Genomic DNA, 23,897 nt, shown 5'->3' on the forward strand with positions numbered 1-23,897 from the left:
TATATATATATGTAAACCCACACTGAAATTTTTTTAAAAACTAAGGTGATGTGTCCACCGGAAGCTACTGGCAGCTTTCAGAGAGGAGCAGTGTCGGCAACTGACTCTTGTCTCTGCACTTGGCAGCTGCAGCCTACGAGGCAACTCATCTTCACTCACATGAGCGTGTTTGGGGGGGGCGCGCGTGTTCCCACCAGACAGTCGAAAGCAGCATAAGCTAAGTGACGATTCTCTTCGTCACTCATAGTCACGTGCTCTGTTTCTGTTCTCATGTATTGGTCGAGGGGCTGGGGGCTGGGTGATGCTCTTGCCTTCTCCTTTTTGGTATGCTTCTACGACTGGGAGCTTTATGGTCTCCTCATTGGCATTCTGGTCCAGATACATGGCGTCCGGGTTTCCATGGGGTGAGTTGGATTTCTGGATTGGATTATCTGGTCTTTCTCCCCTCTCCTGACTTCAACTTGGGAGATCTGTCTCTGTTCATTTACTGATTGATTCCTTCAGTTATTCCACCAACAAATGCATCAGTCTCCCTAACTGTGAACCCACCGCACTCCTCCATGCCACCCTTCCTATCCCTAGGCTGTTTGTTCCCTTCTTCAGGCCTCTGGAGGTTGAAGACATTAGCTGTTACACTGAAGGCGACTTACACACACACACACACACACACACACACACACACACACACACACATTTGACCTTGAAATCTGGGGAGCAGGAGGAAGGATAAGCTTTGTGCCGCTTTCTTTTCAGTGGAGGATAAACCATTATATTTCCATCCAGATCTAGAGCTATTGGGGAGATGAGCCAAGAAATCTAAACCCCAACAGGCTTATTGTTTTCTTATGTTTTGTTTTTGTTTTGTTTTTTTTTAGCAATTTTTGGCTAAAAACAAGTGAAGTGAAAAGCGTTTATTCAACTCAACTTCCACAAATTATTATTATTATTATTATTATTTTGGTCTTTATAATTGTGGAATGCGTTGGGGGATATGAGTTTCTTTTCATACTCAAGGAGCAGCTGTTTTGTAGTTCAAGGGCAGGATCTGTCAATGCAAGTCATGCTCTGGGTTATACAGAACTCAGGGGAGAGTCCCTGGAGAGGTTGCTCCTTTTGCAAAAGGCTGATGATATTGCTCTTCAGCCTGGTGGGAAGGCCACAGGACAGCAGGCAGTGCTTCCCTGCCTGTGAACTCTTCCTATTTTGAATAGAGTTGGGGTGTCCTAAAGAAAAAGAGAAAGCAGGAAGTGAGGTGGGGCTCTCAAGGTACAAGCATGTATGTACACACGTGCGCGCGCGCACACACACACACACTGCAACCACATATAAGCTTTACAGTGCCACTTGCCTCCCCATCCCCAGAGGGGCAGACAGTGGTTTAAGCCAGAGGAGTCTGACCAATGTTCATTTATCTACTAGTATACCTCGCAAAGAGTTTTCAGAAATGTGCATGAGCTGTTAAAAACTTCTCTCCCATTTCCACATCCGGTCTGCGTGGTCTATGCAGGTCTCAGAATGTGGATACGGGTTGTCTTGGGGAAGGGAGGAAGCTCTGAAGTACCTGCCCATGCTCAGTTCTGCAGAGAACCGTCCCTCCCCCTCAGCGTGGGTATTGGAGATCGAACCACAGGTAAGGTCTCCATGCCCTCAACCTGCCTTGTTGGGTCTATAACTACGTGGTAGCTTCCTTCCTTCTGGTTTTGTCTCATCTCTGAGGCAAAATGTCATTAACACTGAACATGTTGCTACCCTTTCCTGGTTCTGCAGTTTGTCCGTCCTCCCTCAGATCCTCCCATTGCCTCCATGGTCTTGGTGCTAAGATAACTTTAGAATCATTGCTGCTAGCCAATAGCTTTTCATGGTATAAATATATTATATATATATATTATATATATTATTTTTGAAATGTTTTTTTTTCAACAGTGATGTAGCATGTAAAACAAGAAACAAAACTAAACAAACAGACAAAAAGCTGGGTGTTTCCAACTGTCCCACTGCCGGACCTCTTATGCTGCCTTCTTCAACAAGTCGATACACCCCGCCTGGTGATTTTTCATTCCTCACCTTACTCTGGTCCCCACCTTATCTCCCTGCCCTCTGAGGAGGGAGAGTTAGCAGGAACTAGGTAGGAAAACCCAAAGCTCGTTTTAGAGGCTTGGGAATCCCCAGCCTCTTCCCACTTGCCCTCTCTGAGCTGGTGTCTCCTTCCAGCTGCCCCTCGCACCCAGGCTTGAGCCCAGCTGGAGCCACATGGGCCACTGTTGTGAAGCACAAGGCCTCCCACCTGCCCAGCTCCTGCCCTGGCACCTCCTCACAGACATGGAATTTGGTCTGGGGCACTTTCAATGAAAATTGAATGGACCAAGGTGGTTCGGAGTAGGGATGGTTTGCAAGGCGGATCTCCCATGGGCAGCCTGCAGCCATAAACAGTGGCCTGGGCTTTTCTTTCTTGCCAACAGTTGCCTTACAGCTCTCCTTCCCAGTGCGTGGAGCTTCCTCAACCAGGAAGGGTCCTCTCCCAGATGGCCCTAGGCTAGACATGTGAAACCAGAGCTAACTGTTGTTTCCCAATGGGCTATGGCTGAGTGAACTCAAGTCCTTGGCCATAGAGGCAGATTCATTACCTGAGTCTCCTCAAGACACCCAGGAGCCGTGGACCTGCCCTGAGGCCTAAAAGAATGCTCTGTTCTGGCAGCATGTGGCTGCAAACAGTCACCCATCCCCTGGTCCTTTGTCTCCCCACCCCTACCCCTGTCGTCTGTTGCAACGGCCTCTATTTGAAAGCCACTGAGACACTGAGCTCTCCTGGTGTCTTAGAGTCTTCGGCCTCTGAAACTCTGGGTGATGGTGACTCTGGATTCAGCCAAGCAGGGCTGTGACAGATGCGCTGTAGGCCACTTTGCCTTGGGACGATGAGTGACTAAAGGGCCATGAGCATGAATCCCATACAGTCTTTTCTCACCTTGGATGCTCCCTGGGAGGGGCCAGGGCTTCTGCCCAGTAAATTCTGTCTGTGATGCCCTGTATTTTGGAGAAGGGCTTGGGTTGGCCAGAGAACTCTATGCCTGGCTCACCTCCAATCTTGGCTGCTTTAACAGACTGGGAAGGCAGACCTTGCAGCAGTTGTCCCTGATGGGGCAGGGACTGTAACTCAGTCCCTGGCATAGAATTGACAGTCATGGGCATAGAGTGAAATGCATCTGTGACTTATTCTCTCTGGGGTGACTAGTGGTGGCTTTCGTTGGCTCACAGCAACAGTAGACAGTGCGACGGTGTTGAAGACTGAGGCGTGTGGCTGTTATGCCAAACGGGTACCTTGTTGAACCATATGGTTAGAAGATGCTCCTGAGCAAAGGGAAACAATGAGCACTTAGCGTGTGTGTGAGACAGGAGGACCACTCAGCCCTGTGGGCAGCTACTGCCTAGGTAGAATCTCTTCAGGGACATCAGAGTCCAGGCATCAGAAGTGGAGGAGGTTTTGTTTTGCTTTTGCTTGTGGCATCTGCTGACGGCAGGTACAGCATCCTTGCCCCATCCTCACCGGGGAACGAGAGCCCACTGAGCTCCAGGACCCTGTGTAGCCAAGTTCTGCCTGGAGCCTTTGGATCATAGGTGCCTGGAGCCTCTGCCCTCTGCTCTAGCTGTGTGTTCCCAACTTGAGTTCTTCTGCTGAGGTTTCTCCTTGGCTTCTTCATCCCAGACCTTTGGTTTTGAGCAAAGACCTTGGAGTGACTTAAAGCACCTTTTAAATGTTTTTCATTTGTTTAGAGGAGGAGGAGGAACCAGGGGAAGGTGTGGAGAAGACAGACATGGTCTTAGAGAGGTAGAAATGGACTTAAGATGTTACTCAACCTGAGCTTGAGGACTGGCACCCCATTGCTGCCCACATGGAGCCAGGTCAGGGCCAGGAGAGGCCAGATGGTTTGAAGTCTAATTTCTGTCTTCTGGAGCACTCCTATATTTTCACTTCTGCCTCCTTAAAAGGTATCCCCCACCTGTTTTCAATGTATGGTCTGGGTTGGATTCTAACTCAGATTTGTGCTTTTTTTTTTTTCTTTTTGTGGTCCATGCACCCTGTTTGGGCATAGGCCCCAGGTTCATGGGAGCTCATGTGTACCCTGGATGCCCTTTAAAAGTCAACCCAGGCAGACTGGGCTAGCAGCTGAAGCAGGGAGAGAGGGCCTCCAGAGGGAGGAAAAGAGGACACAGCAGGCAGTCACATCAGGCCACTCCTTGGATTCTAATCTGATGGGTCCTCCAATCCTTGAGGGAGAAAGTGCACCAGATGTGCACCATCCTTGTACTCAGAGGAATATGCCCTTTTCTAGTCCTGTGTCGGTCAGGGTTGTTTTAAGAGTCCTTGAGGTAATCTTTGCATGTTAGTCAGAGGGAGGAAAAGTGCCCTTTGGAGAGGAAAATAGTATGGTCCTCCTCTTCCATCTAGCACTCTCTCCTCTTCCCCCCAATCCCTTCAAATAGTATCACCCTAGAAATACCTATGCAATCCAGTCTCCCTGGGAGGCTGTGCATGGAGGCAGGGGTATGTGCAGTGTATCATACTGATGCTAAGGCGTATCAATTGTATATATGGACATATACAGTACGTATACACGCAGAGTAAGAGATTAAATCACGTCTATATATCTATAAATAATATCCTATATATTTATACATTTCTATGTTTTAAATAGATATAAAAAGATAGTCTATAGAGCTGGAAGGGTGGTGGGGAAGCCTGGTGCTGGGCTGGGCAAGGGGAGGGGACAGGGCTCTGGAGGGAATGCTCATCAGGATGGGTTGCTGGCCACTGTGCGAGCATCTTTCTTGGGGTATTGGAGAGGAGGGTAGCTGGGTCCAAGCTCTCTCCATGCACTTTCTCTCCTTTCCTAGCAGTTCGGGCTGGGGTTGTAACGAGATATCCCCGAGCTCCAGCTACAGTAGCCCTTACCTCCCACTACCACCAGCCTGCACTTAGCTGGTCATTGCTGTTTGGCAGTAGGGGGTTGGACTTGGTTCCTGACCCCTAGTGGAGGGACCTCTGCACAAACTCTCCAATACCACCCCCCCCCAATCAGAAATGAGCAGCGTTGATGGCAATAGGAAAGGAGCGCTTTGAAACAACAGTTGCCGTCCCCATTTCCCAGATGCTTCTGTCCGCCCCCTAGAGGCCAAGCCTCTGAAGTACAACCGTCCTGGCCGCCTTCACCCATTCAACCACTGTCTCTAGAGCACTGGGAGTTGAGGAAGGCAGCTTGAGCTTCTAGTAGCGCTCCCTCTCCCCATCCAGAGGCCCCACCTGGTGGAAGAGATATATCTGCACACTGACATTATCAATGGCAACTCAAGTTCAGGAGCAGGGCCTTGGCCCAGCCCACTCTGCGCAGCTGCAGCTGCTGGCTGTACTCAGGACAACGTCGTCCCCTCTTCCCAAATCAACCAAGCAGCCCAACCAACCTCCGCTGTGACAGCAGGTTTATGTTTAGTTCACAAACACTGTTCTCATTCTGTGACTGATGCCCGAGCCCACTCTCTGGGAAGGGTATCTTCTTCAGCTTGTCCCCAGGCAACGCCATCCCTCAAACTGGGTGGGGATGCCTGGGGCCGCAGGGAGTAAGATCACCTGTCAACATGACAGTGGGCTTGTGCCACTGAGGTGGGAGCCAGAAACCCATTGCTCCCAGCATCCTCTATCCTCTCTCTCTCTTGGAAGCAGAAAGGGTCTGACGACAAATGCCCTCCCTGCTGTCCAAGGCAGCCTGCCTTTGGGCTCCACAAACACACTCATTTCCCATACCGAGCCTTCGCAGGTCTCTCCCTGCTCTCCTCACCATCCTACCAACGTACCTCAGTCTCCAGCAGACCCGTCCTGCACCACAGTTGAGACCAGGTCTGCTCTGCCAATGCCCACTTCCTTGAGCCACAGCTAGCTGCCAACTGGGCTGAACACCTTCTAGTGCCTGGCTCAGTGGAGTTCAGGACCAATGGCCCAAGCCTTCATCCCACTACAGTGGGTCAGAGCCTGGCCAGGGGATAGGCATTTCTCAGTAGCAATCCCACAATGCACTGTACCTCAGAGAGAGAGAACACTCCACAGGGCATCGAGAGGATTGGCCCCCATGCAGAGGGGGCAACCGCTCACAATACTGCTCATGAGAAGACAAAGGCCAGACTGTCCTAGGGCATCCCTCAGTCTACCCTTTGGCCTCTCCGGAAGAACTAGTAGTCTTTTTCAGCCCTGGTCTCTCTCCTTCTCTCCACCCCCAAGCTGCTGAACCATTTTTCATATCAATCACAAAGGAAAAAAAAAATTAAGTGGGGGTGGGGGGATTCCTAGGAGCCTATTACCACATACATATTAATATGTTAATACTTTCTTTCTTAAAAACAACTCTCAACGTTATTATTTGGCAGACTGTGCTTTATAGTACCTGTGTGTTGGGGGCTAGAACACTGGATACAAATAGAGCTATGCTGGTTTATAATCTGTATGCCGTCTTTCCTTTTGTCACATTATCCTCGTAATGTAAGAAGATTATTAATAAAAGCATTTAAAGTGACACACCAAGCTTGGCTCCTTGCTTCTGTGGCAGGCCTCAGTAAGTCCCACAGACCCCATCAAAGGGCTCAGGTGTGGAGTTGGAAGCCCCCTTGAGTCCTCTTTAGCTGCTCCCTGCTTTTTCCCACCACAGCTTCATTTTCCCATTGCAGCCCACTTCTAGCAGGAAAGCGCTGAAAGGTGTCAGTCCACCCAAAGAAGTTATGCCTGAAACCATGTAAAACCCCTAGCCCGTGAACACTAGCTGGCCCCACAAGAATCTCTCTGGGGAAGCATCCAGGGCTTCTACAGATCAACCGGCTCCAGCGCTCCTGCTAACTGCCTTTGGTGGTGCTCCACTTGCAGGCCCGGTCCCAATTTAGAAAAGTCTTTCTTAGTATCTTGCTGATGGCGCTGGTGGCAGTGGGTGATGAGCAAGATTCTCCCCGCATGTTTGTGAGGAAGGAGGTAGACAGGTATTGCTCTAAGTACAGGGTTTTCCTCTTGAGATGCTGAGGCCTCCATTCTCAGTCCCTCTCCTGATCCAAAGTCCTCACAGTGATCTTCCCTCTAACTTTATCTTTACTTCTGCCTTCTTAACATGACACATTTTCCTTTAAGCTCAGAATCATCATCACCCAGGGGTGACAGGGGTGTCACCAAGGTGGCTTTTATTTCTGGAGAGATGTAAGCAAAAGTCTTCTCAATCCAGAGAAAGAACCAGTAACAGACCAAAGTAAGGATACCACCAAAGTCTGACTCCGTGAGACAATGGGTTTGTTGGGGCTACTTAGAGGAGTAGGGGTGAGGATTTATTTACAAAAGCATGGGTGACTCAAAGGCAGCTACATTACCAAAAGCCCATTCCAACACACGTGTTTATTCATGAAAGCTGAAACCCTGGCAATGTCTTGGCAGCTTGCATCAACTCAACAGGTAGGAGATTCTGCCCATATTGCTTATATAGCATTGGAGAGGGAAGGACCTTGGAAATCTGACTAAGTTTCAAGGACTTCCTTGGACTTATGAGTTGTTTATTTCCAGAGTCTTAAGACCGCATTTAGAACCTTTCAAGTCCTAATGAGCCTCTATTCAAGATACAATATTTCAATTCAGCTGAAATGTTTACTGGACACTCTACCCATTCTTCCAGTTCTCAGATACTTTCCGTTCCCTGTCCATGGTGTTCTCTGAGCCTTGGAGCAGTGATGTAGAAGCTTTGGGCTACTCTACCACAGTAACAGTCTCTTGCTTTCAGGACCTTTACTGGCAGTTATTAGTCTCTGCAGCTTACCATCACTTGTAAAGGAAACATCCCATTATGACCAATTGCAGTTGACAACGCTGCTCATGGCTGTCCTAAGCACAAATATTTAGAGAGAAGTTTTGACAGAGCCATATCACATCCACGTAACAAAAAAACAGTATCAGTTGTTTCCCTCCCCAGCCACAGGTTTTTGTTTTATTTTTTGTTTGTTTGTTGTTTCAAGACAGGGTTTCTCTGTGTAGCCCTGGCTATCCTGCAACTGTTTCCATAGGCCAACCTGGCCTTGAACTCAAAGATTTGACTGCCTCTGCATCCTGAGTGCTGGAATTAAAGGCACGTGCCGGCCAGGAGGGGTGGTGCACACCTGTGTAATCCCAGCACTCGGGGAGGCAGAGACAGGCAGATCAATGTGAGTTTAAGGCAAGCCTGGTCTACAAAGAGTCCAGTACAGCTAAGACTATACAGAGAAACCCTGACTCGAAAAATCAAAAGGGGGGAAAAAGGGTTGTGCCACCACTGACAGCTCAGCCAAGCCACACAGGTTTATGTCCTAGATTGCAATATCAGATATGAATTCCTTCCTGTGGAGTGGACCTTAAACCCAATTAGAAAGTCGTTCGTTGAACCCTGAACAGTCCGTGCCACTGTTGTACCTATAGTCACATCTTTCTTGGCACTATGATAGTTTAGCTGCAGGGTCCACAGCCAAGTAAGACTTTTGGTAACAACTGTCCCCTAGCAGGCTACACTGTACCTTCCAACGTTATGAAAACAAGCCAGGAGGGAGTGAATATTCAGTTCAGCCCCAGCATTGTATCTCTATGTCTTGTAACCATGCACTGTCTTTATCTATAGGGTCATATTATCCAATTCTGGCATGTGACCAGCAGCAGTGGCAATGACCTTATCATTTTGGGGGTCACTGGAACCTGGCCAACAGCTCCCCATTCTGAGCTTTTGTTCCAACAGCCCTTTGACTTCTGTGAGTGCTTTTTCTCATTACATAATATGTTTTTGTTTAACTTAAGCACTTGCCCCTACTGCTCTTTCACGAATCCTTAAGACACTTAAGGATTGGCATTATGGAGCAAAAGCCTTTTTACAGAGTGTTACAGGATCTCTAAAAGGCCACCATAATCTACCCTGGATTTTTTTTTTAATGCTACTTGGTTTTGGTCAGCTAAGGGGATGATTTGAAAAAATAAAAGTTGGCAAGGCCCAATACAGTGTAAAAGGATCTCATGACTTTTTTTTTTTATCAATTCTTTAGTCAAAAGAGCAGTGTTAGGTACAGTGAAACGAACAGGAGACACTGCCCCATTTGGCCTTGTGTGATCCATTGACATTTCCCTTGATCTGTCTACCTGCTCATCCTGGAATGATGCTGTTGTCATGGGGACCCTGTGCATCTCCCAACCCCTAATGGTCTCAGTGGCCGCCCAAGGGCTTCACTCTAGCCTGCCAAGCCCATTGCTGGAGCTACCGTCTTGGTTCTGACAGGCTGCAGACCAACAATGAGGTGCTTGCCTCAGTCTGGGTAAGCAATCATTAACTCCAGAGTACTTCACAGTACATACTGTGGTGTGTGTGTGTGTGTGTGTGTGTGTGTGTGTGTGTGTGTGTAGGGGGATAAGGTGGACCCCCATTCATTGAGGAGATATTTGACTCCATACCAAGCAGAGGAAGATGGCTGTCCTGGGATTTCCCTCCACTCCTAGACAAGTCCATCTTTGTTATGTATCCTGTTGAACAGCTAATGAGCCTTGCAGCCATCACTACATTAAGGAGGCACAACATTCCATTCCCCACAGGGGAAGGGTCACCATACTGAGGACTTCCTTCACGGCATTCCACCTTCACATTCGTCAGCCTCAGTTGTATGTCTCAGCATCTCCTGCAGGGGACATGGCAGCCATACACACTCCCGTTCTTCAGCTCATCTTTGGTTTTGTCAGTGCTTGCTTGGATACCAATTGTGTTGTGTGATACTATTTTTGAGGGGAGTCAAATAAACATTTTTTTCACCCTAGAGAGGGAACTAATAATAGAGCAAAGTAACAACAATCCAACTTGGTGAAACAATTTTATTGGGGTTCCTTACAGTAGTGTAGGTGAGGGCTTATGTGCAGAAGTGTGGATAACTCGCAGGCAAGTTGCATCACTAAAAGCCTACCCCAGCAGAGATGACAACTTATGAAAGCTGAAACCCTGGAGCCTTCTGTGCAACTTGCAGAGTCCAGTCAACTCCTATTGTTTATATACCCTTGAACAGGGAAGGGCCTTGTGAATCTAGTCAGCTTCAGGGACTTCACAAAACTTGTGAATTGTTTACTTCCTGGCTCTAAAGGAGCCTCTTTCTGGGGTTGAATATTTAAATTAGGAAGAGGCTATTACACAATAATCCCCAGATCTGGAACATGATAATTTTATCACCAGGAAACAAGGGAAGGAAAGACCCCCCGACACACACACACCTGACCTTTGGCTATGAAGTCATTCCCAAAGAGTGACTCTTGGAGGATGTAGTGACACTCTCCAACTTTCTAAGGTCCAAAGGACAAGTTGAAGCCACTTCAGGAAGAAGCCTCAGGAGCCTGGCTAGTGGTCTGGGACTGGCAGTGCTTCCTGTGTTTCTGTGACAGCTACTACAGTAGTCTTTTTAGAGCAGATCTAGCCGTGGTGCTGACTTAGCATGACACCTAGTTTTCCCAGTGGAAATCATCTCCGTTGCTCCAGTCCCTGCCTGCCTCTTTGTCTCATCATGTCCTCTGCCCTCTGCCAACATGTTTTTTTAAATCTATCTGAGAAACTTAGATGATACCCTGATCCCTATGCCTGAGACAGCTGTTCCCAGGATGGCAGCAGGTTGTGGGAAAATACCACATTTTCATTTTCACTTTATATTCTCTCTCTCTCTCTCTCTCTCTCTCTCTCTCTCTGAACATCCTCCCCAATCCTAAGAAATGCCCATGAGGGGAAATTAGAGGCATTTAATTCTATGGTAGGTAGTGCCCATCACCAGATAGGCAGGTAATGGTGTATGCTGAAGGATGAAGGAGTGTGAGCAGCTCCTGCAAGGAATCTAATCCTAGCACCTGCTCTGGCCACAGCTTGGGTCCTCAAGTCCTCCTTGTTGCCTATCTGTCTTGGTTTCCTCATTCCATCATAATGACCCTGCACTTGACCTCTGGTGACATCTGGCCTTGACCCAGTCCCTATCCTGCAAAGTGAGAGGTTGTTACACAGTTGGCAATTTTGCCTATACTCCTTTTTCTTGCCCTTGGATAGATTCCCAGCCAAATCAACAAGCATCTCCCAGTCCTCTAAGGAATATCTTTCTAGCTCTTTCTAGATTAGCCATGTCTGCACTCTGTAGTTCTAGGTAACACTTGGGGACTATAACCCATACCTCTAAGTGACCTTCAAGAAGGGATGTGTGGCTCCTGGATATATCTTAAGAGTCTTGATTTTAGGGCTAGGCAGTGCCACATTAATGTCCCCCAGGCTCTTAGAAGCACATGACCTTGGACAAATCATGGATCCCAGTCTGCTTCTTCATTTGCCCAGTACATAGCTGTGGTCTGCTGTGAACAATTATCTTCTCACTGCTATTGTGGCCTTTTTGATCTGGATGAAGTGGGGGCCAGGAAGTAGTGGGGTTCTCGTTTCCTAGTATCACTGGGAATACCTGAACGTTGGATAGCCTGTACCTTAGCCTGAGTGGGACCCACCGTTCTTTCCTCAGAGAGAGTGCTGGTGTAGGGGACCTTGGAGTCAGCTCAAGTTCTCAGCACACAAAAAAGGAAGATTTATTTTCTCCAGAGGGACGAAGGACAGGGAATAAGAGGCAAAGACAGGAGATAGAGGGTGAGAGAGAAGGAGAAGAGGACAAGGGACGAGGGGAATGAGTTTCTGTCCCAGAGCAGGACAAAGGACTTCCTCTGGATAGAGAGAGACAGATGTGGTCCATAGGAAAATGGTGGTTTATAAAGGTAAGTGAGGAAACCCTGAGTTAGGATGAGGTGAGCCAAAGAGGCCTTTTGATTGCTAGACTTTAATACTTTGATGACTAGACACTAGTAATCAGCCTCAGGAGGAGGAAGTAGCCAAATAAGGGAGTGGACTCCTGGTGGCTAGCTTTAGCCACCATGTAATCTAATGTTATTTGCAAGGTAGAGAGAATAGAGGAGAAGGGCAAGGCCTGCCAGAGCCATGCTTGCCATGCTCAGGCTGGCTGTAGTCCCTTCAACTGGGGCTTTTTCCTTAGCTTGCATCTGCTCATCTTACCTGAACCTCCAAGGGAGAGGAGCTGAAGAGAAATTTGATTTGTTACTTTGGGCTAGAAAAGCAGGTTTCCCCTTGCTTGTCCCTGGATGGCATCCAAGTTTCTGAAGTAAGACTTCTACCACCCACATTTGCAGACAAGCTGTCTCAAAAATCTCTGGAAAGAGCATCAGGAAATTGAGGACACTTCCAACAAGTGACAAAGCCCAACTGAAGACCATACTCCATGGGAGCTCTGCTTTAATCTCAGTGGTCACACCCCCCATACTGGTTGCCATGACAACATCCATTTCACAATACCAAGACTGGCTTGACCCCTTCACCTTGGGCTGGTAAAGTTACTCAGGTCCCACCAAGAAACATCTGTGATGACGACGACTCACCTGTGAGAGACAAAGGCAGGGAGTGGGGGTGGGGAGGAACATTCTCCAGCACCAAGGTGGTACCCAAGCCCTCCACCTCTTGACTTCATCCTTAGCAGATGTCCAATTTGGAGGGAAATGGACATGTGCTCCAAATAAGATCTCCCAAATGATGGCATGCAATCGGCTCTAAAACATAAGAACTCTTGAGTGGAAAAGGGCCAGTGCCCAGCAGCAGTCAAACAGATGAGTCCCAGCTCCCTCAGGGGAGCACCTTCAGAGAGACTGTCAGAGGATGCTGAAACCTTATTTTAGCATGGGGCAGAGAGGGCAGGCACCCATCTGTGTAGGTTTTTTTTTTTTTACTAAAGACAGTAAGCTAAAGATGTGTGAAAACAAGGTTGTTACCAGTCTATGTTGGCTAGTTTTATGCCAACCTGACACCGCTAAAGTCATCTGAGAGGAAGTCATCTGAGAAAATGCCTCCAAAAGATCCGTCTGTAAACATGCAAGCCTGTAAGGACATTTCCTCCATTAGTGGTGGATGGGGGAGAGCCCATGGCCATTTTGGGTGCTGCCACTCCTGACTAGTGGTCTAGGGTTCTATAAGAAAGCAGACTGAGCAAGACATGGGGGCCAAACCAGTAAGCAGCACCCCTCCACGGCCTCTGTATCAGCTCCTGCGTCCAGCTTCCTGCTCTGTTTGAGTTCCTGCCTTAGATTTTCTCAATGGGCTCTGATCCGGGATATGCAAGCCAAATCTAAGCCCTTTCTCCCTGAGTTGCTTTTGGCCATGGTTGTTTCATCATAGCAATAACCCTAACAAAGACACAGAAATATAGAAAGTTAAAGCTGGGAAGGGACCTTCAGGTCATTTAGTCCAAATTAATGTTACAGACACAGACACTGAGGCCCAGAGGCAATCGACCAGCTTGGGGAAGTGGTGGAGGATTACAGGGCCTCAGCTCTGACTCGGAGCTCCAAGGCAGAAGTGAACTTTTTCTGTCAGAGCATGGTTCACTGTTGAGGGCTTTCACTGGAAAGCCAGGGGATTCAGCAACCAGGAATCTCCACTGTTTCTCTTTCCTGTGTAGCCACAAGCAAATGTTAATTTGGGGCTCAAGTGGGCTGTCTTCACAGTTGCCTGTGGACTGTGGTGTATAATGATTGGCTGTGTGGAATGAAGCCCAATTAGCCCATTTTATCACAGAAAGACCAGTGCTCCCCAGCCACCATTACGATGTGAAAATGGATGTGCAAAGTAAAAAGAAAGGAAAATATCACGTCTGTTTTAGGGGTTGTTTATCCTAGTTAAGAGCCTTCCATTTTGATTGGTCATGGTAACACATCTTTTTAATCACTGCACTTAAGGAGCCGAAGCAGGCAACTATCTGTGATTTCAAGGCCAGTTTGGTCTATACAACAAGTTCCAGGACAGTCAGGAATACATAGACGCTGTCTCAAAAATAAGATAAGATGAACTCTCAAAAAAATCAAATAAATAAATAAAATTCAGGCTTGATTCTTTCTTTAATCTCAAGCCACCTCCATTAGAGGCCAGAGCTGAAGTGGTCACCTTGAAGGCCTAGGATGACAGGATTCCAGGAGCCCCTTTGTCTCTGCCTGTCCTCTGCTTCCTTGAGCCTCCACTCGTGGGGTTCTGGGGGGTAGTTTTGAAGAGTCACAAAGACCCATCTGAAATTTCTTACCAGGAATGAAGTTAAAGCTCCAACACACCCACACCCACACATGCACACACACACACACACACACACACGCACACGCACACGCACACGCACACGCACACATGCACGCACGCATGCACGCACGCACGCACGCACCCACATGCACATATACTCATACGCATACGCACACACACATGCCTTTGTCCTAGCCATTCCACTCATTTTTCGACACATCTCAAAGAGACTATGCATGTGCATGGGAAACATGGATAATAACATCCGCAGTGGCAGTTCCTATAAAGTAACTGCTGAGGGGGAACAGAGAGATGTCAATGTACATCAATAGAATGGGGCGTGGTTGGTCCATACAGTGGAATATTACACAGCTGTGACAAAGAAATTAGTTAGAACCACATGAAGCTTAAAAATCCTAATGTTGAACAAAAATAGTGTGATGCAATTTAATCTTAGAAACACAGAGATGCTCTCTAGTGTCAGAAGTCACATGATCATATAGTAAAAATATGAAAGATGCTCGGGATGTCAAATCAGAATGCAAGCTCCTGGTCTCAGCATAGGACACTGGAAGGGAAGTCAATTATAGAGGTGCATGGGTGCTTAATGCACTGGCCTTTTTTCCTGAACTTTATATATCTAAAACATTAAGGAAAGGGAACAAAGAGAAACACTGGGCTGTCAATCCTGTTGGAGATGATTTATTTACCACTGTAAGATTTGTGCTCCAAAGTGTAACCAGACATGTGACCACAATGTCTCATGCGTCTTTTTGTGCTTTGATTTGGGACCGTTTAATGAACACACAGCATCTAACAACAGGAAACACCGAGGACAGAAGCACCCCCACAGGGCTAAGATTCCCACTTCAGTTCAGTTCCAACACTGCCCCCTTCCACTGGGGCTCCTTTACATCTGAGAGCAGCTGCCCTGAACTGCACTCCCAGCTCCTGGTACCTGTTGCTTCCATTAGAGGCATGTGCTGCTCACTCAGCTCCCGGAGTCATCTCCAACCAGAATGGACAGACACATGCAAGGTCTTGGTGGGAAAATACTCAACAAATAGACACCTAGTGACGTTGGGAGGGAATTCACAGAGGACTGGGGGTTATCTCCTAACTGCCCAGCAAGCAGCCTAGCTTGAAATGGCCTCTCACTTTATTTTCACCTATTGCTAGAAAAAACGCTCCCTGGCAAAGACTTAGATTCCTTCCCCAACCGATCCCACGTGGTCACACAGATTCAGTGACCCTGATGCAGAGGCCACTGACTCACAAGGATGCCTGGAAACAAGCTAAGCCAATGTAAAAGGTGACTGAAGAGTTTTGGTTCTTCAGTCCGACATATCTGAGTAATTTACAGAGGACGTTTTTTGAGAGGAAACACAGCCTTGAGAGGATCTAGGAAGTACCATCAGTTAAGTAGTGACAATGTATGTCAGCTAACTAGTTGATGGCCTTCTGAAGTTGGACTGGCAGGCTCCCACGACATCGGTGCAATGCTATAGGTAGCCACACTGAGGCGCTGTAACCGACAACGCAAATCTGGCTCACAGGTATCTATCCCTGCAGCCGCTTCTAATTACTAGATGGGCATCTATTGGAAATATCAACAGAGGCAGCCAAAACCTAAATTCTTGTTATTTCCCAGTTAAAGGGACATGTCCCCCAAACTGGAAGGAGGCACGTTTTCAAGTGGCGACGTTTCCTTTTTAAAGTTGTCATCTACCTCCTTATTCACATAGCCAGATGGGATAAGCCAAGCTCAGGGCTGCTTCCTCCTGAAGTACAGGCACACTGAGAAGGACAGGTCTGTCCCACAGAGCCAGCTTGGTGTGAGACGCTGGTGGACGTAACAGCTAGCCCTCAGAAAGCAGCAGGCACCTCAGAGGATCCCACCAAGGCTTGCCAGGGAAAGGGTTCCCTAGATATGACAAAAAACAAACAAACAAAACAACCCCCACCCCGACTTCTTAAATAACACAGTCAATTCAAGAGTAGGATTCAAAGAGAAAAAAAACTATTTTAAAAAAAGGAGAATTAAAGTAAGCAGAGAGTTGCCGTTCTCATACTGCCCTGGTGATGGAACTCCTAGAGGACAGTGGTGGAAAGGCTGCTGGAGAGGGTAAAAGGGTCTTGTCAAGTGCAGCTCCCACCTGCTCTCCTCTAGAACCCCTGTGCTTGCTAAGGATCGATGCCTTTGTGTCTTCCACTCAGATCATCAATGTGGCCTGCCCCCCCCACACACACACACGCAGTGGCCCAGGGACCTGTTGGCCAGCCAGTTGTTCTCAACCGTCCTAATGCCGAAACTCTTTAACGCAGTCCCTCATGTTGTGGTGCCATTCAACCATAAAATTATTTTCATTGCTGCTTCATAACTGTAATTTTTGCTACTGTTATGAATCGTTATGTAAATACTTTTGGAGGCAAGAGTTTTGCCAAATGGGGCACATCCTACAGCCTGAGAACTGCTGCTGCTGTAGACTAAAGTGAGCAGGGACTGCCCACAGAGTGGACCGGACACACATCTTTCTCCATAACATAGATGAGCAAGACACAGTCTTCTGAGAGACCCTGGGGTGTCAATCACACTCACTGTCCTGGTGACTCCACTTACTTTTTAGTATTGGGAATATAATAAGATAGAAATGAGGTCCTGGCCTCAGCAAACACGTCTGCATCTGTCTTTGGGTGTAGGCATGTGGACAGGGCAGGAGGGGGATGACTGACAGCTGAGCCTGGAGGATGACTGTGTCCAAAAATGATGGTTGGTGGCTGGCAGCTGACTACAGGTGCAGTTGGTGCCACATGGCGATCTGCCGGCGTGGGTTTTTTAGCATCTCCTCCCAGTGGCTGCGCTCAGAGCCCGAAGCATGCAGGCCCAGACTGCAGTGGCCTAGCTCGCAGCTTGGCCCCTCCTCGCCCTGGCCCAGCACCTCCAGCTCCACACTGGATGCCCGCAGCAGGTCGTCCGGTAGTTCAAACATGATCATCTCATTCCACACAGGGTTGATCTTGTGCTTGGCCCGTTTTGTCTGTTTCTTCTTCAGCTTCTGAGCTTGGTGCTTCAAGGTCACCTTGACAGAGACATCTAGGGGTGGGTACAGATGGAGGGGAACAAGTGAGCTGCTGGAATCTGATCACACCTGGATTACTGCTCCTTCCTGGGGTTTCCTACATTTCCACTGGACCATGAGACCACTCAACAGGTGTTATCTACCAGATGGCAGGAACTGTTCTAGATGTAAGAAGACAAAGTTGCCATGCCTGTAACTTGCCCTAGAATGTGGAAGACTGACCATACAGGTTGAGTATCTATCTGTAAGGCTTGGGACCATGAACATTCAGGTTTGGGGTGTTCTTCAGACTAGGGGATATTTGCATATGCATTGTGAGATATCTTGGGGATGGGACTCAAGTGTAAGCATAAAACTTCATTTAACGATTCATTTTTCTTGAACCTAGGGGTTTACACATTCTAAGCAAGCATTCATTCTATCACTGAGCCAAATCTCCAGCTTTCTTTTTTCCATTTTCTTTAGAGACAGGGTTGCACCAAATCACCCCAGTTAGTCTTGAACTTTCTCTGCAGCCCAGGTAGGCCTAGGGACTTGAGGTCTTCCTGCCTTCACAGAAGCTGGAGTCCCAGGCCTGGACCCCTGGGGTTTCACACTCATCCACATAGTCTGAAGATACTTTTTTTTTTTTTACAACATAAAGGCAAATTTTCATGGAGTAGGATTCCCCACCAGCGGTCAAAAGAGCCCAGATATTGGCATTCACTGGATTTTGGATTTTCAGATTAGATACACATCAGCAAAACCTATGAGGTCAATGGGGTCTCTGATACGAGCACGTCAGATGGCTTCTGAGGAGCCACCTTAGCTGTATACCCAAGTGACTTGACAAATCAAGTCAGGGACAATGGCTTAGATGTTTTCCTGTTTGATTTCAGATCAGACCAAGTCAGGGACAAGGGCTTGCGTGGCCCCCTAGTTTGATGTTAAATCAGACAGGAAAAACAATGCCCTCCCCACCTTCATCTTCATTCAACAGTCAAGCCTTTGTGTCCATGGTTAAGATGGTGAGTGCCCTCCCGGCTGGCTGAGTTCTGTCCATGTGTCTTTTTTCTAAGTTTTCCGTGAGGATTTGGGTTTCCTGTGGATAGGGTGAAGGCAGGCTCCCTGCTGGCAGGTCCCTGGGAAAATCCATAAGTCAGCAGGCAAGCTTCCACAGCTTAGGACATTTTGTTTTCATTAGTCAAGGTTGCCCAAGCTAATGTGAGAATAATTGTTGCTTTGTATTTATTGCTATCGTTATCGCCCCTGGGTGGTTAGTTTGTTATTTCTACAGAGATATTTCAGACACAAAGTGCTCTTCTATAATGGTCCTGATGGGAGCTATTTGAGGGGGGAAAAAAAGGCAAGACAGAATTTACTGGAAGGGATGAAACAAGGCATCTGCCTTTGACCTGTGGCTCAGACTACCTGTGGCTTCGTACACATACACGGTGGCTGCTGCCACCCGTGCTCGGGAGGTGTGTATGGGAAGGGGGCATTTGGCCAAGGTTTGGAATGGAGAACAGAGTGGGAAGATGTGGGACCGCTAGGAGAGATGTGACAGAATTTAAAGGCATGAGTGTGCCTGCCAGAACTAACTAGATGTTGAGGCAACAGATGTTGAGGGTGAGTTCACAGCTGAACTTCTGTCACCTTCCTGTTCACCCATCTCCATTTTATGCTAGGTACCACTGCCTTCTGCACGTATCTCAGGGCTGGGGTACCCTGCCTGTCTCCTTGCACCCTCACTTACCCTTGCCCAGAAGCTCCTTGGATTGGTTGGAGTGGAGATTCTTGGCTTTAATCAGCACCACCAGGAGACGATTGGCAGCTGGGAGGTAGCTGATTGACAGAAGGACCTCCCCGGTCCCTGCAGATGGCTCCTGAACACAGAAGGGTAGAGATTTACACTTGAGCTTGGCTTCTGACCTGTCAACTGAAACCGAGTGCAGTCACGCAGCCCTCGTACACCATAGACATTCCGGGATCCACTCACCTAAGGCTGGGTTATCTATTACTGTACAAGGCAGCAGGGCCCAGAGGAAGGGGCTGGCATGTGTGGCAGAGGCAGTACTTGATCTACCATATGTCATCTTTCTATGTTTATTCACTTGTTTATTTTGATACAGGGTCTCACCATGTAGTCCTAGCTAGCCTGGGACTCATTATGTAGACCAGGCTAGCATTGAACTCAGAAATTTACCTGCCTCTGCCTCTGCCTCTGCCTCTGCCTCTGCCTCTGCCTCTGCCTCTGGTGTGAGATTCAGCATAAGCCACCACACCCTGGTTCATGTTGTCTCCTTAAATCCAATTTATAAACAGAAAAAAGTTCCCACTCAGGCTACATTAAGGGCAGAAAGTGGGGGCCTCTCCCCTTCTGTATCTTTTGTCTAGACTCTGGGGGTACCTTTGCAGCTCTCTAGGATCCTAGAGAACCCAGTTTGAGAGTCACAGCGTGGACCCATCATCAGGCTTGGGGTGGGGGGTTGAGATTTCTTTCTTCTATCTCTTTCATTTTGTTTATTTTTGATTATGTGCATGTCTGTGCGAGTATGTGCATGTGTGAGCACAGGTGCCCTCAGAGACTAGAAAAAATAATCAGATCCCTTGAAGCTGGGCTTATAGGTAGCTCTGAGTCATCCAAAAAGCATGCTGGAACTTGGGGCCTTTTTTAGGAATGGTAGGATCTCTCAGTGGCTGAACTGTTTTTCTAGGCCCAAGCTGCCCATTTTTTTTTGTTCGAAGACATAACTCCAGCTTTGCAGGCCAGCATCACCAAATGAAGTGGCTGTCCTAATGCTTAACAAGGACTGGATTTGCCAATGGGAGCCAGCAACAACAGGACCAGGTTGGGGCACCAGGACAGAGTGGCAGCGGTGTAGTCAGAGGGGCCACTGATCCTCTAGGAAGACGCTCTATCTCGCCTGACCTGTGTGTACTGGCTTCCTGTGTCCTCCATCAACCTGCTGTAGGAGTGAGATGTGTCCTTGCCAAGTCCTTTGAAGGACCTTTCCCTGTCCTGTGGCACAGCTCATAGTGGCCAGGTATTGACCCATTTTTTTTGCTGCTCAGTGAGGGGATTCAGGGAGCCCATCCCCCACCGAGATACTGTGGTCACTGGTGAGTATTCACAGAGCCATTACTTCCTTCAGTCACACAGAGCCCAGCTATGGATGGGGGGAGCCTGCTGCGTGTTCTGAGCACACCCTCTGCCTCAGAACCTGCCTGTCATCCAAGACAAATGGCTCTACCATGACCCTGGTGGCTCGTTCTTCCCAGGGGACTCTTGAAATCGTCCTTTGCTCCTCATGGAGGAGCCAGTTCTCCATCCTATTCCATTTTATTCCTCTAATTGCTTCTCCCCTTCTGAATTGTTTCTAGGTCTAAGAGTTGGAGAACTTACAGGCCATTTTACCTCATGTTGGGAACCAAACCCCACAAAGCAGTAGCAATACCCCTGCAGAGAAGCAAGATTACCTCACCCACGCTTACCTCACCCACAAGTGTCCTTCCTGTGTCGTCCAGGTACTACCGTCAGGCCAGGAAGGCAGACCGCTTTCTTAGGAGGTTGCTAGACTTGCCACCCTCCTGAGGTAGCACAGGGAACCAAGCCTTCCTGCTCTGTCCCCACTCCTTGCCAATTGGACCCTCGAGGCAGCTAGTGCTATACCCTGGTCTGTTGAGGTGCCCAGAGGCAGAGCTTGGGCTTGAGATTCCAGTAGATGCCTAATTAGATACAGGTGGCTAGTCACATGACAAATTGATCTGGGCGTCTCCGGGACTCTTGGGTTGACATGAGTGCAGACAGCCAAGGTCTATTAGACAAGAGCACTGTGCTTCACGCAAGTGTGTTGCCTGTCCCACCAGACTGCAGGTTCATTATATATCCCGGCACCAGGCATACACGGGACACAAGATAAATGTTTGCCAGAAAAAAACTCAGACATCTCTCTTAATCTTGGCAGTGACCTTGAAAAGGGCACTGAGATTTTCATTCTTGGCAGGAGAGCTAGGTGGGCTTGTCCTCCTGGCTCGGTAGCTATGACATAGCAAATCTGCGACTCCTACGGAGTATACACTAAGGGAGCCCAAGTCCCAGGTCACTGTTCTGGCTTCCTAGGTGGTCTCTCTATGGTCATGCTCTCATTTCACAGTGAAGGCAATGAGATCTGGAGATGGGTGGCAAGCACACAGCCCAGGAACAGCAGAGCAGGCAAGGTCACCTATCCACAGCTCCACAGCTGGCCTGTTGTAGATAGCAAGGCCTGAGGCCTCTGCTCCCTCCCAGAACAGTCCTGCACCTTTGCCCTCCTGAAGGGCTTCTCAACATGTGTGTGAGTGAAAACCGGAGCCAGCCTTGTGGATTTCATCATACAAGAGAACTGCAATAACACCCAGCCCTGCGTTGTCAGATGCTCAAAGCATCGCAAATGAAAACCAGCCTTTCTTTCTTCTCCCTTTTCTTGCCTCTCTCCCCACCTCCTTTCCTCTTAGATGCTCAATGAATCACTCCAGGCTGCCCTCAGCCCTCAAGAGTGGGATGCTCTGTTGTCCCCAATGACGCACATGCCACTTTTGGCTAAATGTCTTCCGGCAGGAACTGGGGCACTGCTGCCACCTCTGTTAACCCATTCAGGCCCAGAAAAGAAAAACCATCTGGGTTGCAGTAACTGAAGACTCCCTCACCAGCTTCAAATCAGCCTTCACTCTTCATCTGGGCGGAGCTTCCCGACCTGGCCCGAAGCTTGATGGTTGGTTCCCCACACCACTGCCCAGAGGGAAAGAGATGTGCCTGGCTAGCTGTGGAGTGGTGACAGCTGCAGCAAGTGATGACATTAAGATGGATGAGCCTGAGGACAGACTCCGCTGCAGCTGTGGCATGCTGCCTGGGACACAGCAGGGGTTGGGTGAGGTGCTTGTGAATGAGTGATTGTTGTCTTTCAGGGGATAGACAGAAGCAGGCAAGACTCCCAGGATTCTGTCTCAGTGAGGTAGGTTTCAGCTCTGCTGGGGTCGTACCAAAACAACCAAGCCCAGTAGGCAGACCTCCTAAGCTCCAGAGAAAACCAGATTATTAGTTGAATAAGCCCACATGTCTTCTCTGCCATTAGGGGCCCCGCATGTGGCCCCACAGCACCCTAAATCACATACTCATTAGAAAGTGGGTTTTGAGACAGCAGGCCTCAAGGGTGGCTGTGGTTTTTTCCTATAGATTTTCCAACCTGAGAAAAGGCATAAAAACAGAAAAATAATGACCCAAAGAGCAGCAGGCAAGGAGTGGAATTCACTCTGCCTCCTACAGCTCAGGCTTGAACAGGAAAGACACCTGCCCGTCATCTGCTCTGGCAGGTGCATGGCAGGTGAAACAGCACCCAGGATGAGTCAGAAGGACATGCCATGGAGGCGGAGCTTTCTGCCCAGTCTGACCTGCTGACTTTGTGTGGATTGCTAATCAGGTATGCCTCAGTTTCCCTGTGTGAAGACAGGGTGGGTCACAGTGTTGCCCTTACCTGGCTGGTTTGGGAAATGGTGAAAAAGAAGAAGAAGGAGGAGGAGGAGGAGGAGGAGGAGGAGGAGGAGGAGGAGGAGAAGAAGAAGAAGAAGAAGAAGAAGAAGAAGAAGAAGAAGAAGAAGAAGAAGAAGAAGAAGGCAATGACAATGACATGACACTATTTCTGACCTGAGCCACTTAAGCCATTGAGATGGGGAGCACAGAAAGTGTCCCGATGGGCAGGTGATAGGAAAGGCTTTCAACTTTGTGGACCTTGCAAGCTGATCCAAACTGGTCCAACCTGTGGCCCATGGGCTATACTCAACCTCATGGACCAAAGATTGCCACAAATGCCACCCAATGCAAAACTATAAACTCACTTAAGTCATTCTGGGATTATTTTGTAATATATATATATATATATAAAACACTTGATTGCATGGTTCTTGATGGTGACCTTTGCAAATGACAACATCATGGCCCAATGTCAAAAGGTTAGACACCTCTTAGTGATGTCGACCAGCTAATTGACAGATGAGTTGTCATTACCAGAAGCTCCCAGAAGGCTCCTCAGTGGCAGGCTCGCGGATGCATCTGAGGACCTGCACACCATCCCTGCCCCACCCTGACCACATGCTGTCCTGGCATGTGAGGAACATGGCTTGCTCCCTAAGGAGCATGAGGTCTCAGCAGCCTTCACAGTGTACACTACCCCAGACCAGTATCTGTGCAGACCACTGACTGTGCTCTGCTCTGTACAGAGCCCAGGTAGCTCATTCCAGAGCTCTCTATCGGAGCACATGTGGGCTCTTCTCAGACCACTCGGGATCTAACTCCTGTCTCAGGTCAGCTGTTAGCAGCCATCTGTATCAGTTTGCCCCCTGCCCAGGTCTGCATGCTCTGAGAGCAGAGGGGCTCTGCTGCCTTCCTCTGTTCACGTCTGCAGGGCTAAGCTTGGAAGGAGTGTAAGAACCAACCACAGCTGGATTTAGGTGAGGACAACTCTGCCATAGCACAGGAGCTGATGCCAGCTCATCATGGTACTGGCCCTGGCGGCAGGGGTGTCTTCTTCAAACAGTAAGAAGCACCCCTTGGAGCAGGTGCCAGAACCCCAAGTTTTGGGCTATGAATCTACTCCAGCCTCTGATCAGGAGCCAAAGTTGCCTTTTGCCTGAGCTGAGAACGTCTGTGTGCCTG

At 48.4% G+C, this 23,897-nt stretch overlaps 1 protein-coding gene across 1 annotated transcript in view; it reads right to left on the reverse strand.

Moving 5' to 3' along the window:
• Positions 1 to 14,833: 14,833 nt before the first annotated feature.
• SYT13 (synaptotagmin 13) overlaps positions 14,834 to 23,897 on the reverse strand; it is a 39,097-nt gene continuing 30,033 nt past the window's right edge. The window contains exons 5-6 of the mRNA XM_084777157.1: positions 18,963 to 19,092; positions 14,834 to 17,241 (exon numbers count right to left, since the gene is read on the reverse strand). Coding sequence (XP_084633283.1) covers positions 16,937 to 17,241; positions 18,963 to 19,092 — 435 coding nt within the window. The 3' untranslated portion in view covers positions 14,834 to 16,936. The remainder of the gene's footprint in view (positions 17,242 to 18,962; positions 19,093 to 23,897) is intronic.

This window comes from Acomys minous (genome assembly GCF_964271855.1).
Source record: "Acomys minous genome assembly, chromosome: 3".
NCBI lineage: Eukaryota > Metazoa > Chordata > Mammalia > Rodentia > Muridae > Acomys > Acomys minous.